This window comes from Lepidochelys kempii, chromosome 1, assembly GCF_965140265.1.
Source record: "Lepidochelys kempii isolate rLepKem1 chromosome 1, rLepKem1.hap2, whole genome shotgun sequence".
Taxonomy (NCBI): domain Eukaryota; kingdom Metazoa; phylum Chordata; order Testudines; family Cheloniidae; genus Lepidochelys; species Lepidochelys kempii.
In genome coordinates this window covers 223,186,505-223,199,476 of record NC_133256.1, presented here as the reverse complement: position 1 = coordinate 223,199,476, position 12,972 = coordinate 223,186,505, and the positions used below count along the sequence as shown (strand labels likewise).

At 42.6% G+C, this 12,972-nt stretch overlaps 1 protein-coding gene across 3 annotated transcripts in view; it reads right to left on the bottom strand.

Annotated features, from left to right (window-relative positions):
• Positions 1-12,553, bottom strand: part of GPR19 (G protein-coupled receptor 19) — a 33,346-nt gene extending 20,793 nt beyond the window's left edge. The window contains exon 1 of one of the 3 annotated variants that reach the window (XM_073315482.1): positions 12,278-12,553. In XM_073315482.1, the coding sequence (XP_073171583.1) occupies positions 12,278-12,362 (85 nt within the window). In that variant the 5' untranslated portion in view covers positions 12,363-12,553. The remainder of the gene's footprint in view (positions 1-12,277) is intronic. The other 2 variants (XM_073315491.1, XM_073315498.1) reach the window with 2 other exon arrangements.
• Between the last annotated feature and the right edge of the window lie 419 nt (positions 12,554-12,972).

Below are 12,972 nucleotides of genomic sequence, written 5' to 3'. Positions count from 1 at the left end.
GAATTTTAAAACGGGAGCATCTTAGATAATTTCTTTTACCTTTTTGAAGGCATTCCCTTGATTTGGCCCCCCTAGCGAGGATGTATTGAACCTTAATAGTTCATTCAGTGGTTTAGTCACTGTGGCAAGGTATTGGTGAAGATAGTTTACCATCCCTAGTATGCATCTTAGTTCTGCTACATTTGTTGGTGCATTCAGTTCTGTAATTGCTTTTACTTTCTCAGGGTCAGGACTAATTCCATTCTTGTTTATTATTTGTCCCAGCGATTCAGTTTGGTGTAGGCAGAAAACGCGCCTTTCTTTATTTAACTTGAGTCCAGACTCACAGATTAAGTTCAAAACTTCACTGAGAGTTTTGTCATGTTCTTCCATTGATGACCCATATACTAATGTCACCCACATAAGCAACACTCCCATTTAATTGTTCAGTAGCTTGGACGTCTTTCTTTGGAAAATGTCAGGAGCGCTTGTAATCCCAAAGTGTAATCTTTGAAAGCAAATTCTCCCAAATGGTGTAATGAATGTAATCAATCTAACAATCTCTTTGGGTAAGGGAATTTGCCAGAAATGACCTGAGGCATCTAGCATGGAGAATACAGTAGCTCCAGCCACTTTAGAAAAGATGTTCTTCTAGTATTGAGAAGATATATTTTGCTCTGACTACTGATTCAGTAAGTCTTTTAAGATTTGCACAGATTCATATTTTCCCATTTTTTCTTTATTGAAGGTACCATTGGAACCCACCATGCAGTTGGCTCAAAGATTTTCTCAATTATGCCATGCTTTTCCATTCTCTTTAACTCCGTTTCTTCTTTATGAAGTAACAGGATAAGAATTCCGTGTGGCACATAAGGTTCAGCATTTTCTCCTAAGATTATTTCTACAGCCTCTCCTTTTAAAGGTCCAATATCACCAAATATTCCATCAACTTCTTCCACCTTTCTCACCCATCATGGCAACCACACTGCCACTGAGGAGATTCTCAGCCTCCAGTCCTCGAATCATATACACCCTAAAATTAAAGCTTTTGTGTTTTGTATGTTGTTTCTGTGGAAAACTGTCCAATTCAGCTCAAAATACCTCCAGGGCTATCTAGGACAGTATCTGCTAGTTTCAGCTGTGGGAGAGGTTGAAGTTGATTACAACTCCTGATATGACTGTTACAATGTACATCTGCACTCAAATCTATTTTAAGATGAACAGTTTTTCCACAAATATTCAGTTCCATCCTCTAGACCGGCTCTGTGTCATTACACATGATTGATCCCAGGAAAAATGGCTCTTGACTCTCAGTGGTCACTTTCAGTATTGCCTTTGTGTGGCAGACAGTGGCAAAATGTCAAATTTTTGTGTATTTATGGTATTTGGCTCCTTTAGCTGGGCAATCATCTTTTGGACTGTGATCTTTCCCAAATCTTGTGCATCGAGTCTGAAAAGTGTTATATTTTGCCTAGGGCTAACTCCATCATGCCTTGAGGATTTATGAGTTGCTTTTTGCTAATGTGACTCTTTTTCTAAGTCACTTCCTCTAGGTTTCTTTCTGGTGGCCATTAGTTTCTATTTTGGTTTGCAAACATTTTGTCTTGCCATTTCTACTGCATCGTGAAGGCTTAAATCCAAAGGTGCTGACTTTTTTATTTTTCCCCAGCGGTGCTCCACCCCGCTCCATCCTGAGGTCCCATCCCTACTCTGGCCTTTCCCTCGAGGCACCGCCCTCACTCCACCTCTTCCAGCCCCTGCTCCACATTCTCCCCTGAGGCCCCCGCCTGCCTGCCACTCACTGCTCTTTGCCCTCCCCTAAGCACCTCCCACACCTGCAGAACAGCTGATCTGCATGGGTGCTTGAGCTATGGAGCACCCATAGAGTCGATGCCTATGATTAAATCTCTTTTCATTTTCAGTTTCTCTGACAGCCCTTTGTCTAAAAATGCCAGTCGCTTCTCTGTCTCTAATAGGCTCTTCCTTTTTGTCTTTAAAATAACTTTTCTGCCATGTCATACAAGCCTCTTATAAAAGATTCCACAGAGTCCCTAGGCTTTTGGACACACTGGCAGAAACATGCTCACTCATAAATCACATTGTGCTATGGTATAGAATGCTCATCAAACTTAGCCAGCACCACAGCATAATTGTTCCTGGGGCTTTCTTCTCCAAAGGCAAAAGATTTAAAATATATTCAGCTTCCCTGCCCATGACAGAGAGAATTAACCTGCACCTCCCCCATCTCCTCATGGAGTTTAGTTGCGATACAAAACATGTTTCAGAGTAGCAGGCGTGTTAGTCTGTATTCGCAAAAAGAAAAACCAATCATAAACCAATTGGAGAACACTTCATTCTCTCTGGTCACTCGATTACAGACCTAAAAGTTGCAATATTACAACAAAAAGTCTTCAAAAACAGACTCCAATGAGAGACTGCTGAATTGGAATTAATTTGCAAACTGGATACAATTAACTTGGGCTTGAATAGAGACTGGGAGTGGATGGGTCATTACACAAAGTAAAACTATTTCCCCATGTTTATTTCCTCCCCCCCCCACTGTTCCTTAGACGTTCTTGTCAACTGCTGGAAATGGCCCAACTTGATTATCACTACAAAAGGTTTTCTCCCCCCGCCCCTGCTCTCCTGCTGGTAATAGCTCATCTTAAGTGATCACTCTCCTTACAGTGTGCATGATAAACACCCATTGTTCCATGTTCTGTGTGTATATAAATCTCCCCACTGTATTTTCCACTGAATGCATCCGATGAAGTGAGCTGTAGCTCACGAAAGCTTCTGCTCAAATAAATTGATGCAAAACATGCAAATCAATGTCCAATGAGGCCAGGCTGATGGTCTGTCAAAGCTGAAGCTCCCAAAACATTAACATTTTGATGAAATACTGCCATTTCTATTGTTTTTCTTCTGACTCCATGTCAGGTTAGTCATGCAGAGACGAGGGCAAAATGGACACTAGCAGCAACAATTTTATTGTGGAAAAAGATGCAGACTGTCTCTGTTGCTTAGGTAGATGCATGGCCATATTCTTCACACAATGCCACCTAGTGGCTAACCGTTACAATACAGCTTAAACTTTCCATCACAGTTTGAGCGGGAGATATGGGCCAAGTCTAATAAAAGGACATACCTTGTGTCCAGTAATATTGTTATGCATATTTGCTGCACAGGGCTACAGCTGTAGCGTAAACCTAAACAGGGTTTTTCTGCTGAGCAGTTGGGAATGGCCAAGGTGAGCTAAAGATTCTCTCAGTCATCAATCTTGTCTTATCTCTTTAACCCCAATTAACACGGGATATAAATGCTGAGAACAACCAATCACATTGCAAAGAGGTGCACTGCTTCTATATCTTGCCACTAGGAGCAATGTCTTAGTCAGGTGATAGAATTCTTCTTTACAGGAAACTGCCAGCAGAGAAGAATTTGCCCCTTCTGTGAATGTGTGTGTTTCAGTGGGGCTGGGCAGTGGAGCAGGTCATGTGATATTTGCTAAAAGACCTGATTGTAAAAATAAGAGGGTGAACCAACACAAACAAGCAAAGAATGCCAGCATATCAATGGGCAAAACTCTGAGTGTCTGCTTTGGCAGGATACAAGGGCCTTAAACTGTAAGCGACATGTACACTCACTTTAAAGCCCTTAGAGAGAGACAGAGCAGTCCAAAGGGGCTTTAACATCAATGAGAATTGGGCCCCACCTGCACTAGAAAATATCAAGCATTATTGGGGAATTTGAGGCTACCCACAGGCAATTTTAACTGACAAAACTGAGGCTTTATGAGGCAGATAGAATAACAGGGCCAGATTCTGCTCTGAGTTACATAAGGGTTAATCCACAGTCCAGCAGCCCCACTGAAATCACTGGAATTACAGTGTTGTAAATAGACTCATAGACTTTAAGGTCAGAAGGGACCATTATGATCATCTAGTCTGACCTCCTGCACAATGCAGGCCACAGAATCTCACCCACTCACTCCTGTAACAAACCCCTGACCTATGTCTGAGCTATTGAAGTCCTCAACTCATGGTTTAAAGACTTCAAGGTTCAGAGAATCCTCCAGCAAGTGACCCGTGCCCCAAGCTGCAGAGGAAGGCTGCCAATCTGCCCTGGAGGAAAATTCCTTCCTGACCCCAAATATGGCAATCAGCTGAAACCCTGAGCATGTGGGCAAGACTCACCAGCCAGACACCCAGGAAAGAATTCTCTGTAGTAACTCAGATCCCACCTTATCTAGTGTCCCATCACAGGCCATTGGGCATATTTACCGCTAATAGTCAAAGATCAATTAATTGCCAAAATTAGGTTATCCCATCATACCATCCCCTCCACAAACTTATCAAGCTTTGTCTTGAAGCCAGATATGTCTTTTGCCTCCACTGCTCCCCTTGGAAGGCTATTCCAGAACTTCACTCCTCTAATGGTTAGAAACCTTCATCTAAATCTAGAGCACTGGAGAGCAGATTCTGGCTCCTAATGGGGTATGCTTTATTTAACGCTGACAATTCCTCCAGCATATTCAAATGTAGCAGGACCTCTGCCAACACACACAAACATTTGCTTGTTACAACAATCCTTTCTTATTTTTTGCTCCTGTTTATTCTGGGATTTGAAAGGAGGCTCCCACTCCCACTATATGTATGTTTACACTTGAGTCCCTTGGGCTATTTACACCCGAGGACAAAATAGTACAAGCAGAGGAATCAAAGTCACATACTCCTGTGTTCTAACCCCAGTTTTGCTACTAACTTCTCTTGGCTTTAGACAAGTCACTGGATCTTTCTGTCTCTGTTCCCATAATAATACCTCCCTCCCTCACATGGGTATTCAGGAGACAAACTACCTTACAATAATACCTACCTCCTATATAGATCAGAGTGCTTTACAAAGAAGGTCAGTGTCATGATCCCCATTTTACAGATGGAGAAACTCTAGCACAGAGAGCTGCTTTGGTGGGGCAAAGGTCACCCAGCATGACTGTGACACAGGTGGGACTAGAACCCAGTTCTCCTGAGGCCTAGTGGTGCTCCACTAAGCTACATTGTTTGCCTTAGTGGGATAAGCACAGATTTTCAAGAAAGCGAGCGCGCACCCTCTGAAAATCAGGGTCTTTAAGGTTTCAGGTTTCTCAATTTGGGCAAAATCACTTGTCAATTTTTGAAAATCCTGGCCATAAAGTGATTGAATGTGACAGCACTACATAAGTGGTAATAATAATTATTATTATACTTATTGCAAGAATTTAGTAGTGTCTATGGCCCATTTCTTTTATTTACTTTTTGTGATTGGTCGTTGATGAAGATTCCTCCTTCAATCCATTAATGGTACTATTTAAAGACCCGTTTCAGCAAGTGTTCTATCTTTTGAGAGTGGAATAGTTGGCTTTTTTTTTCCTTTCTCCCTTCATACATTGGCATTTGAGAATGTGAAGAGTGTCTGCCTGGCTGTGCTATGGGTATTCAAATATCCAGAGTGGACGATATCGAAATATTGGCTTTTCAAATACCAGAAATGGTAACATCCTTTCTGTCAGCTACTAGAAATTGCATTTTCTTCTAAAATATACAATGCAGCCAAATTGTTCCAGACTTCTTGGCATTGGTGGGAACAATTTTTCTGTTGCTTGATTAATGGGAAGGAGCACAGAAGGTCTCAGACAGATTTTTACATGTGCAGTAGAAAACAGTAATGGCCACACCAGGGGGTGGAGCTAGCAAATATGTTGTGGGCTGTTCCCAGCAATTCTAACCCTAACTATTCCCACTCCCTCAACTTACTTTCATATCTCTAATTGGTTAGAGATGCAACTGTGCTTAATGCTCCCAAATGAGTCAATGAAAGACATCAGGGGCCAAATTTTCCCCTCAGTTACACTTAAACATGTGTGGAGTAATACCCTTGACTTCATAAGGACTGTAGCATTTGGTTTTCTGCATTGGATCTAAATCCTGGCCCTGGAACATCCATAGCACAAAGTCTGGCATCTCATCCAGACTCCATGGCCATAGAGGCTCTCTCTAAGCCTTTCCCTTTGAGGAGCTTGGCTGGCAGGTTCTTGCTGACATACTCAGGGTTTAACTGATCACCATACATGTGGTTGGGAAGGAATTTCCCTCCTGCTCAGATTGACAGTAACCTTGCGGGGCGGTTTCACCTTCCTCAGCAGCACATGAGTGAGAGGGTCACTTGCCAGGATTATCCGGGTATATCTCACTTAAACATTTCCCTGCTATTGCTTGGACCTCAGGCAATGGTGCAGCTTGGTTCCTCCTACGCTCTGCCTGTGGTACATTATAGTCTAGTCTCCTGTGTGTTGTGCTGCTTTGGTCTGGTTTTTGTTGTTGGGCTTAGTGTGGGTGCTGGGTAGTGCTAGTAGCCTGTGACATACAGGAGGTCAGACTAGATGATCCCTTCTGGCCTTAAACTCTATGGTTCTAAATCTTGAGTAGCTACATCGCACCTAAGAAAGCATCTGTAATGATCCTTGTATGTCATGATCCTGTAATGCATCCTTATATATACTTATTAACATAGTAAAAAAACTCCTAAGGTGATAAGATGATTTTCTGGCTTTATGAGACCTCCACATGACTTATTTCTTTCAAAAGAAGCTTTGCTTTACAACATTAAGTTCAAACTAATCAAATGTGCTAAGTACCTGGATTTTTGTTGCCCTATTTACAAATTGTGAAAAAAGCTGGTTGAAAAAGGAGCTATGTGGCCAATCTCAATACATTTATCGAACATTTTCTTTAACAGAATCAGAGATTGACATTAGAAGTGGAGTTGGGGGAATTTTTTGGCAAATAGAAATTTTGCTGAAATTGAAGCCCTGAAATATGAATATTTTCAGGGCTTCAAAACTATTTGCAAATTGGAGGCAAATTCAATGAATACTTTTGGCCAAGGAAAAAAAAAAACCCTGAAAAAATTGTTTTGAAAAGGTTGAAATGTTTTCTTTTGGCTTTTTATTTCAAAATGACATTTTATTTTCAAATTTGGCCACTTTTTTTAAAAAAACCATGCACACAAAAGAGGGTGGAAAATACCTTAAAACATTTGACTTGAAATGAAAAACAAAGTTTTGAGTCCCCCAAAATTGTTTCAGTTGATTCAAAATGATTTTTTTTTTTAGTTTTTTGATTTGACAATTTTTTTTAAAATTGGTTTGTTTGAATTGAACCAGATTTCCCCCTCCTAGATTTTTCAGCTTGGCTCCCAATCTGAAAAATCCATGATTCATCCAGCTCTCATCAGAAGGGACCTCCTGTGTTAACTGAATGATATACAAGAGAGTAGCGGGTGGTTACAGATCCTGCTGTGGGCTGACAATATTTGTTTCATGCTGTAGATGCATGAATGAAGCCTGATTCTGATTTACATTGGGGCTGCTTTATTGTTCTGGCAGTGAAAAGAAGCTTTATAGTGTCTGTAATTCATATTTACATGCACTTTCAGACTCCCTTCCACTGCCAGATGGCTATAAAGTGGCTTCAGTATAAAGAAGAATCAGGCCTCTGCAATGGGGTTTACAAACCCCATACTGAACACAGAGAGAGGGGGGAGGAAGGTCTCTCCTGTTTACGAACAAGCAGCTTGATCACACCCCCCACGCAGCTGCTAGAGCTGCTAAGCATGGAGGCAGGCACCCACAGCTGCAACCAATAGAGAAAACAAGACCTGCTATAAAGGGGAGAGCACAGGGATGGAAAGGGGAAGTACAAAGGCCTAAGATAGCATGGGGGTAATAGCTCTGCTTCAAGCTGCTTCCAAGAAAAATAGCCAGGAGACTGAAAGCCCTAAAATTGAAGGGCTGACAGACTCAGTTGGAGGTGAGGATCTGGTAACTGATCTGAGTGAGAACAAACTAAGGAGGGTCAGTTAGGCAAAGATGAGATTCCTAGAAAGATCACACCAAAAAGCAGTGACACCTCCCAGCACCAAAATACATGCCCCCCCCCCCACACCTCTGAGAGTACAAAATGCAGTGCAACAGGTGCAGTTCTCTCCAACAATGATGGGGTGGATCTTGGTGGGCTGTGTGTGGATTGCACATCGTCGGCACAGAGCTCAGCTCTTTTGAGGAGGGGGTCTCCCTTTTGTGGCATGGGCAGGAACTGCTACTGTAAGGATAGGAGTACTTGTGGCACCTTAGAGACTAAGCTTACGCTCAAATAAATTTGTTAGTCTCTAAGGTGCCACAAGTACTCCTCCTTTTCTTTTTGCGAATACAGACTAACACGGCTGCTACTCTGAATACTGTAGGGATCTTAATCCTCCACCACCATGGGGCGGGGAGCTACGTAAGCTCCTATGGAGCCCAGTGCAGTCACTGTGTAGGAGAAGGTTATGTGGAGCGGCTGTCCGGCTGGAGACAGTCCGTTTCTCTGCCCTGCTCTTGTGCATCAGCCCAGCCCCTAGTGAAGTTACTCAGATTGTGGAGTGCTGGATTTTTGCCCAAGAAAATATTAATGGGTGAAAATTTTGACACATTAACATACATTTATTATAAATTAATATAACTATGGATTCTTCCCCCCCCCCCCCGAGGGGAAAATAAATGAAAGAGGGAAATTGCTTCTAAAACTCACTAGGCCGTTTCTAATCTCACATCAGTGTAACTCATTGACTTCAATGGAGCTACTCCAGATTTATGTTGATATCAATCAGAACAGAATCAAGGCCTTTGACCGGGGGCCCACAAAATAAGTTTCACCAACTGGAATTGCCAAAATAGGATGCCACTCAGAGTAGACTGTGCAAATGTTCAAAATAGAGCTGGTAGAAACTTGGAATTTGTGCTTCATGGGAAATTTCAACAAAATTTATCTTTGTTCCAGATTGGAATGAAAAGAAATATCTTTTACAATTTTCTGCAATATGGAATTTCCAAAGAATTTCAGTTTTGAAAATTTTGAAATGTCAATATTTCATTTAATGACAGGTTTCAGAGTAACAGCCGTGTTAGTCTGTATTTGCAAAAAGAAAAGGAGTACTTGTGGCACCTTAGAGACTAACCAATTTATTTGAGCATAAGCTTTCGTGAGCTACAGCTCCGATGCATCCGATGAATCCGATGAAGTGAGCTGTAGCTCACGAAAGCTTATGCTCAGATAAACTGGTTAGTCTCTAAGGTGCCACAAGTACTCCTTTTCTTTTTGCGAATATTTCATTTAGAATTTTATTTTAGTTCATTTCATTTTTTATCTTTTTACATTATTTCATGACATGTTGGTAACAGTAGTAGTGCATAATGTGTTAAAGTGTTAGACTTTTTCATTACAAAACAAACAGGAGACACTTTGATCCAGGAAAAAGATAAGATGTTTCACTCAGTATTAAGTAGCAGGTGCCCTTAATGACTTTAAAAATAAAAACAGAATATTCAGCTATGTATTATGTCCTATTATGAGATTGGTACTGTATAATATGCCTACTGATATGTCATGAAGTAATGTAAAAATAATAAAAATGGGAAAAAACCCTATATAATATCCAAGATAAAATTGTGAAGTCTTTCTCATCACTAACTTTCCAAAATGATTTTTTTTTTTTTAATTTTTTCTCTGCAGGAATTTTCACTGAAGTGATTATAATTTTACAAAAAATAACTAATTGAAATAGCTTTTTCTGACAAACTGTTTTGACCATTTTTTTTTCTGTTCTGCTCTAGTTTTAACATAGAATTTGGCATACCACTTGGTTCCCCTCGGTGGGGCTTCAACGTGTCCATTGGTTCAGCTAGGCTCTTTGGGCAGGACCCCTTCTTGATCCGGGGTGGGGGGGATAAGAGGTGCAATCTCTCAAACACCATTCATTTATGGCACCAAAGTGAGATGTCAGTCTAGTAAATTGTGCAGATCTGTGATTCCCCTTTCTCACAGGAAGAATGAAATGGTTAACAATGTTGCCACTTAAATAATCATCACTGTACCTCTGAATTAACCCCTCTCTGAGATGAATAGGGCAGTTCACACCCCTCACGTCTATTGTTCCATGCTCTGTGTAGACTCATCTATGCATTAGTTACACAGGGGTCACATTTTTGGGGTTTTCTTTGCAACCATAACACTTAAGGACTTATTTATGTTTAAAATAAAAGCGGAGATTCTGGAGAATAAGTAGTTTCAGAGAGGTGGTGGTGGTATGGCGTTAGAGAATGATCTGGCTGTTTCCGAGCCCTGCTTTTGACTCTCCTCTGTGCTGCGCAATGAAGGAGAGTACAGGGCTCTATATTATTAATTCTGTCAAGTGTTTGTGCTATACTTGTATGAAGGACAATATGCCAAGCAATTATTCATCTGGTTCCTTCTCTGGTTCCTGAATTGCATTTGCATTTTTAAAGTTAATTTTGAAGAATTGCTTTCATTTTTCTGGCTCGTAGGGCTAATAACAATAATACAATACAATAAAGCAGTCCTAAAACTATCAAGCAGAACCATCAGTCTTTGGATCTAAAACTCGACAAGTCTAACTTATTCAATAAATTGGACATAATGTTGATCTCACACACGCTGGTGTAAATCAGGAGTAAAGCCACTAAAGTCAATGGTGTTATATTGGTGTAAGTGAGATTGTAATCAGGCCTGTTGTTTTCAAGAGAGCATTAGTTAGTGAAAAAGAAGAAGGCTTTGTCTAGAGGAGGGTTTTGAAACCCAAGTCTCTTTGGGTATTCAAAGAAAACTTCCTTAAAATTTTTCCAAAGCTGCATACAGCAGGGTTTCTTGTATCTTCCTCTGAAGCATCTGGTACTGTTCATGGTTAGAGACATGAATCTGAACAGGATGGCCCACTGATCTGATGCCATGTGGCAACTGCTATATCAAATATTTACATATTCTAAAATGTATCCTGTATGATTTAATTCTGTACACTTGGAAAGAGTGAAATACTGACATTTTCTTATAGGGTGTAAATGGATGAAATTCCATTGAGGTCTATGGAGCTCTGACCATTAACACTGGCAGCAAATTTGGCCCTTTAACATAAATTTTTGCATCATTGTTACCAAAATGTTGACTGGTGATTTTCCTATTTAAAAAATTACAAACTTATATGTACTTTAGAAATGATTGCTAAATTCTTACTAGAAGTTACTTTTCTAACCGTTAAGAAATTAAAATAGGTTTTTGCAGTTCTATGGACTTAAAAATCAGAGGACTTAAAAATGCTTTACAAATAATTATTACATCCCTTCCACACCTCTGTGGAATAGCTATTCCCACTTTACAGTTGGTGAATGGGAGCTTTAGGGTGCTTGTTTTCAAGTGGGGAAACTGAGGCACAGAAGTCTTGCTCAAGGTCTTAAAGGCCAAGATGTTTAAAATGGGGGCCAACAGCTGGACTGCTAAATCCATATTTAGGCACCTGAATAAATGATTTTTTTAAAATGCTATGCCTCCAGCACCTCTCATTCTCCTCAGGAGGAGCTGCTTGGTGCTCAGCTCTTTTGAAAATCAGGACACTTATTTAGGCCTTCAGAGCATGAATTCGGGCACTTGTTTTAAAAAATCTGGATCCGGGGAGAAGTAATGCTGTTCCAACCTTGCCTCACACACAGGCCCAGTCGGGAACTTTCACAGCACTGTGGAACCCTCACTCCTTTTCACAGCGCTGAAAGCCAGCCGGCTGAACTCCACATACTGCCGTTACTTTTCAGGGAACATGGTTCCGATTTATGGAATTGCAGGCAACAAAACTTGCAGCCTCTGCTGTCTGCCGACAAGCAAAGGTGGTTCCGAGCTCTGCAAGGCCTTCCCAGGTAGCTCCAGTGTCCCATCCCTGGCAAAGAGATAACAGTGTGCTCCTTTCCGGCAGAGGAGGAGACTACCAGAACAGTCACACGGAAATACAAAACCACGTTTTAAAACGGGAACAAAAGAAGGGAAGCCGCTGGTGGGCTGAAGAATTTTAACCGGAGGCAGGACGTTAACCAGATTTTTAAGCAGAGGCCGAACTGCCATCTTTAGGCACACAAATAAGTGGCCTGATTTTCAAAAGTGTGGAGCCCCTTGTAGCTTCTGGTGATTTTTTTTTTTTTTTTTTGGTTAAACCTCTTCTTTATTCTACAGAACTGCACATTGCTTTCAGGAGAATCGGTTTAGGGCCGGGGACTCCATCCTCTTCTTAACACTAGGGCAGGTTTGAAAGAAGGGCTGGCAAAACTCGCAGGCAACAAAGCAATGGAAGAGAACCCCCGCATTTCTATCCCGAAGGAGGGGAACTACCCAGCCCCCCGGAATCATGACATCGTTCAACACCCACTACCCACCAGTGCACATACCTCTTCCCAGTCCCCGAGGCAAGCGTCTGTTCCTTTGCCTCTCAGCCACCCCACTGGAAAGCACCTCCGGGACGGCAGCAGTCATGGTGGAAGCCACACTGCATGTTGCTCGCGGCTCTGCTGCCTGGACGTGTAAATGTCTCGGGGTGAGCGGGCGGTCTTTGTGTGTGCCTCTTTTTCCTTTGCTGGAGAAAGGGATGACGTTTGCAGGGCTGGCTGCGGGCACCCACTTCTCTCCAAGCCCCGGAATACGTCACGTGGGAAATGGATCATGTGGGGTCCCCTCCCCCCCGCCCCGGATCAAACAATCTCGATCCCCCTCCCTTAAGCGAACAGGCAGCCGTCGCAGCACAGAGGCTGCCTCTGCCTGAGCCCCGGCTCTGCCCAGCCATGGGAACGCCCCCTGCCCCGCCCAAGGCTTTTACTCCCCGCCTCGGCTTTCCCAGATCACCAGGAGCTCGAGTCCGAGAAATGGGTAACCGGCTCTCCCCGCAGCCTGCGGCCGCTCATCGCCCCAGGCCCTGCCCGGAGCGCCGGGGAGGGAAAATCCAGCCCCGAGCCCAGCGGCGGGGCTCGTTCAGGACCTTGGAGAGCGGCGCGGCGCCTTGGTGACTGGGGCCGTTTGCCCGCTTGGCAGGAGCCTCAGGCCAAGGGGGCCGCTAGGTGCACGTGCAGCGCCGCGTTGCCGCGAGGAG